We start from the raw sequence: 6,076 nt of genomic DNA, 5'->3' as shown, positions 1-6,076 counted from the left end.
ATTTTAATTTGGTAGTATCTGTGGTTATAATAGTTAAATAACATTAATAATATTTTTAAAATAATACTAAAATTAAATTTATATTTTTATGTTTAATAATATTTAATTTTTATTTTAAAATTAAAAATTTACTAAATAGTAAAAAAATATTATTTAAATTTAATAATAATTTTAAAATATTATTAAAATTAAATAGTCACCGCGTGGCCATAACACATGCATCTTTTAATTTTATCCTAAAAGTAAAAAAATAAGTATTTTGGTGTTTCACATATGGATTTTGCCAATTATGTTAGGTAACTAATTAAAATATCAAACAATAATAATCAATTATTAATTGGATTGCAAACAAGTTAATAAAAATATCAAAAATTAAATGAAAAAATACCTAAAATTTAAAAATATTTTTTAAAATTAAATAAAAACAATCATTCAAAATCATGGTAAAAAATAAAAAATATCTAAAATCTAACAAAAAATATATCTGATATAACAAAGAGAAATATAAAAAATAATTGTAAATGATTATCTAAAACATAATAAAAAAAATCCAAAATCTGAACAAAATAAAACTTTTTTAATTATGATAAAAACAACGCATACACTTTTGATATTTCTTATATTTAAATTTCAAATGTTTAAAGTTTAGAGGTTTCAGATTTTTTTTGAGAATGTACAATAAAAAATAAATAAATAAAACTACTAAAAAAGACAACATCATTTCAGATGTTTCTTATATCCGAATTTTAGATATTTAAATTTTAGAAGTATCGGATATTTTTTGAAGAATGTATAATTAAAAGTAAATGAAAGTAAACTATTAAAAATGAAGATATCATTTCAGTTGTTTTTTATACTTACGTTTCGCATGTTTAAATTTTGGAGGTTTCGATGTGTTTCTAATAATATGTCTGTCGTTGTTGTCATTACGTCTGCGGGTACGGGTGACAAATGGGTCGAAATCCGTCGAGTCGACCCGCGTAATCCGCCAAAAAAGACAGACTAAGCTGAAAATTTGAAATCGCCAAACTTAAAAAGCCTGTCTAACCCGCACTGCCTAATCTGTGGGATTTGGCGGGGGGTGGGCTTTCCCAGTGGGCTAGGTATTTTTTTTGTCAGGGCCATTTTTTTACAAATTTCTATGATGTTATTGATCTACAAGAGGATGAAGATGTTCTAAGTTGTATTTTGGATTATATTTTATGTTTGATTGATTATAAACTTGAAGATGTGTAATTATATATTTTGAACAATGTTTGTTTTTCTTTTGACAATGTTGGTTTTATTATTTTGTTTTAAAAAATTTGGTTTATGATTATCGTTATTACATATTTATAATTATAAAGACTTTAATGTTTGTGAATTTAGAAATTATATTTTTTTATATCTTTAGAAATTATAAATTTATTGAAATACTTGTGAAATTATATATATTGTTTAATATTTAATGTTTATATAAAAAAAAGACTTGGCAGGCTTGGCCCACAAGCCCGCTGTTAGGCAGGGTGGGGGAGGAATTCAGGACCGTCTCACTAGGCGGGCCAAATGGTGGACTTTTGGCGGGGCGGGGCAGGGGCGGACTTCCTCGTTTGCCACCCCAATCTGCAGGTGTCTTGCCATTCGTCGTCATCCCTCCCTTTGTCTTGCTATTTAAAAGAAACGTCCAAAAAATCACGAAAAGAAACACCCAAAATTATTATTAAAAAAAAACATATGAAATCTAATAAAGAAAAACATTTGAAACTTAATAAAAAAATCTAAAATATTAAAAAATCCAAAGCCAAACAAAATAAAAATCCAAAATTATTAAAAAAACATTCAAAACTTAATAAAAAGAAACATATGAAACTTTACAAAAAAGAGATATCCAAAATTATTTTAAAAATATTCAAAATATAATAAAATGAGACATCTAAAATTATTGAAAAAAGAGTATCCAAAATATATGTAACAAAAGAAAACATCCAAAATATACTAAAAAGAAACATACAAAAACTAAGAAAAAAAACATCTAAAACCATTAAAAAAATCATCTAAAATCTAAAAAAAAAAAAACACATCCAAAACTTTGAAAAAAAAAATCAAAACTATTAAAAATAATCATTTGAAGCCTAACAAGAGAAAGAAAAGAAAAGGAGCGCGTAGAAGCTACTTCAAAAAAAAAAAAGAAGAGGAGAGATGTAAAATAAAGACAAAGAATAGTAGTAACGAGCAGCATAAAATGTTAAAACTTTTGCGTTTTTGGAAGGAGGTGAAGGAAAATGAGGCTCAATTTTATGGAAATGGAGCCTGAATGTGAGCTTTTCATCCATATGGAATCAAGGGGGGCTAGACATGTATGTGGGGCAGAATTTTGGCAGCTTTTGGGAGAAGAACTCGGACCGTCCGAGTCCTTTGTTGTGAATTTCGTAAACTCGAAAACGCACGGTCCGATTTGGGGTGGGGAGGAAAAAACCTTTGGTGCGGAGAAAACGGACCCTCCGATAAGGTTGGTTGGGTAGGGCAACTCGGACGGTCCGAGTTGCATGTAGCTGAAGATGAATGGAGTCGGACCGTCCGGTTTGGGTAGGGATGTCAGAACCGGTTTATGAAAACGCATGGTCCGATTTGGTTGTTTAATATATTTTTGAATGAAGTTAACCTAGTCGAATGGTCCGAGTTGAGTAAAGGGTCTATATAAAAGTGTGCAACGAGTTAGTGTTAGGTTACCCGTCTTCTTCCCCTTCTTCCCCTTCTTCAGCGCCGCTTCCTCTGTTTCGTCTTTCTCAATCTCTTCCATAGTTTTTCTAAATCACAGAAGTTAGTAGTAAATGTTATGATTTTTTTGTGAGTAGGAAAAATGAGTGACAGAGTACTACTAAAGGTGTATTATTTTGGTCAGATTTTATTACAAACGTCTGAAGGAGTAAAATTTATTTGTGATAATCCACTAGATGTTGTTATTCCTTTTATTATTTCGTTTGAAGAACTTAAAAGTTTGATCTGTGAGAAGATTGATTCTGAGAGGGCAAAAAAAATATCATGTGTTCTATATAGATATCCGTTACCGGTATTTGGTCGGTTCGTCCAATTTCAAACAAGATATGTGACGGACGAAGCGAGCATGCAGGAGATGTTTTCAATGTATATTGAAAACCGGGCTCAGATCTCGTTTATCGAGTTGTATGTTGAGTTTGAACAATCTGAGACTGACCGAAACATTCTACGGGAAGATTATAATAGTGACAGTGAAGAAGAGTTCGAAAGCAACTACGAATGTGTTGGTGCAGATGGAGTTGAAGCTCATGGTGACGGAACTATGGATCCAGATGTGACAGAGGTGGCAGATGCACTCGCAAACGATATGCCGTTTGCGGAGCCTTCATTCATGCGAGTTCTGGACTTGGAAGCCATGCATGTTCCGGAGTATCCGGAATATATGACTGCAGGTACGTTATAAAAAATAATAGTTTGGATTATTTAGTTATTGAATTATTTATGATTGAATTAGTATTTATTAACCATTATTTTAGCATGCGTTGATGTCATGTATGTGTTAGACATTGAACCAGTTTATAAGATCCTATGTAAAAAAAATTAAAAAATAGTAAGAAGTTAAAAAAATAGAAGTCAAAATATGTGTTTACTAACATTGGAAAACATATAACGTTATTTTAAACTAATATAGAACATAGAAGTTACTATTTTATTATTATTTATGTTATACATTATAGGTATTGGGTAAAAAATATTAATAAAATTCTTTACATTTTGAAAATGAAAGTTAACGTGTGTTTGTTGAAATGACTTAGAGAACCGGACTGGTTAGTATTTGGTTCATCGGGGTTGACGGTCGAACCGGTCGGTTTGGGCCGGTTTTTTACATCTGACGTTCATGTCCGTATTTGTGATAAAAGTTACACAGTAATATGATGTTAGGGTTGGATTTATATCATACTTGATGCAGTGAATATTGATTTATTAGGGTTTTGAAACATGTTTGTATTTATTGAAATTTTCCCATGCTGGTTGTCCTGGCAGAAGTTCCTATTGTCGCAGATGGTGAATTTGCTGTTGGGATGGAGTTTAGTTCCCGGGAAGCTGTTATTAAGGCAATAAAAGAGTATTCTATACGACGAAGCGTAGACTACCGGGTGTATGAGTCTGAGCCGTTGACATTTTATGCCAAGTGTACACAGTATGGGTCAGGGTGTGATTAGCTTATCAGGGTTAGTCTGATCAGCAGGAAGTATTGTTGGGTTATAAGGAGGTATAATGGTACTCACACTTGTACCAGAGCCACCATTTCACAGGATCATTCGAAGCTGAACTCCATCACAATTGCAGAAGCAATAAAGCCATTGGTTGAGGCTGACCCCTCCTTAAAGGTAAAATCGGTTATTGCAGAAGTGCAGTCGAAGTTTAATTATACCGTTAGTTATCGGAAAGCTTGGTTGGCTAAGCAAAGGACAGTAGAAAAAATATTTGGAGGTTGGGAGGCATCGTACGAAGCGTTGCCTATATGGTTTGAGGCCATGTGTCATAAGGAGCCATCAGCTGTTGTCATAAGGAGCTGTTGGCCATGTTACCAAAGTCCTTCTCACTAATTCAAATTGTCCAACAGATACAAATTAGTATAAACACAGTCCAGGTGATTACAACTTAAATAAATAATTTAAACCCCAACTACTTTCTCATGGCCCACTTCACATCCTTGACAAAATTCTTGCATTTCTTCGCCGCCTTCTTGAACACAGATGGAGTGTATCGACTAGCGCTGCGACGTGGTGGGTCAATCCTCAGATTGTACCCTTTGGATGTTTCATCCGGAGTGCGTGCCTGACCTGTATACAATTTATAAAAAACAATTAAATGTTGTGCATCAGGTAATCAAAGCAAGACATATACCACATATCATTAACTAAAAGTCAAATAGAGATCCCAGTTAAGAGCAAAAAATAAGTAAGCAATCGAACATGTAATGTAAAATACAAAACATAATACCGTCATTACGAGATTCCTCATCCTCATCGAACTCCTCTATTTCATCATCCTCATGATCCTCCTCGGCATCCGGGTCATCTACTAGATACTCACCTGTCTCTTGTCCGAGTGTGTTAGCATTTTCCTCAATGAGTCCCATTGAAACACGGTTAGGGTTTTGACTAAAAAAAGCTCCGCGTCCACCGTCACTCCTACTAGAGTCAACCGACACAAACCCTCCAGAAGCAACCGATGAGGTATGGCCCGGATACCTCGCATCCAATGAATACCTACCTGCCATGAACTCAGGCTGATGTCCATATTGTGATACTCCAGGATCTGCAGACATCAACCCAAGCAACTGGCTAAAAGAACCTCCTTCTCCTGTTTCAAACTGTGAGGTTCCCCAATATTGTTGACTTATTGGAAATGATGGGGGTAAATGTGGCTGAGGTACATACTGGCTTGAGGACTGTGGTTGTTCTTCTGGAATCGGGTTTGGAGGTAATATATGCAGCGAATGTGGCTCTTGTCCTTCATTGTCATGATCCATATCCTGACTACCCTCATCGGTATCCTGATTATCCTCATCCAAATCCTGATCACCTTCATCCATATCCTGATCACCTTCATCATTATCTTGACCCACAAGACTTGACAACGTCAAGTGGTCTCCATATTTTGATCGGTACCACTGCATGTAACTATCTAGTAGATGATGTGAAGGCATGGGAAGCTCAGATAGAACGTAGTTATACCTGTTTGACCAATGCATCACCCAATTTGAATGACTCGGTTCCGTGGCCCAATTAAGATTCTTGGGACCCTTTAGGGTTTCTCCATGCGCCTTCTCTAGATTCTGCTCCTGACTAGGTTGTCCCTGAACAAAACCAAACTGTCGCCTAAACCTATCTGTAGCATGCCACTCGATACATTCAAATGATACCAACAGAATTGTAGCGCTCCAAACAACCTACTGCATGTAGATTTCAGGAGGAGTGATGTTTGGATCCACGCGATCCACAGCATAAGCAACCCAAACAAACTGAAAAAAATAAAGGAACCTCATGATCACAGTCCAGAACGCCAATTACAGTAACAATGCTGTATAATT

General features: G+C 34.6%; 1 protein-coding gene across 1 annotated transcript; it reads right to left on the bottom strand.

Annotated features, from left to right (window-relative positions):
- Positions 1–4,665: 4,665 nt before the first annotated feature.
- On the bottom strand, positions 4,666–5,263 carry LOC148568935 (uncharacterized). The gene is made up of 2 exons (XM_088483720.1): positions 4,984–5,263; positions 4,666–4,823 (listed from the first exon to the last, which is right to left on the bottom strand). The coding sequence occupies exons 1-2, from the start codon at positions 5,261–5,263 to the stop codon at positions 4,666–4,668; spliced, it is 438 nt and encodes a 145-aa protein (XP_088339846.1).
- Positions 5,264–6,076: the final 813 nt, after the last annotated feature.

The sequence above is a fragment of the Arachis ipaensis genome, chromosome B4, assembly GCF_059453495.1.
Source record: "Arachis ipaensis isolate K30076 ecotype BB chromosome B4, ASM5945349v1, whole genome shotgun sequence".
Classification (NCBI taxonomy): domain Eukaryota; kingdom Viridiplantae; phylum Streptophyta; class Magnoliopsida; order Fabales; family Fabaceae; genus Arachis; species Arachis ipaensis.
The sequence above is the reverse complement of the archived record's forward strand: the minus strand, read 5'-3'. Positions and strand labels throughout refer to the sequence as shown.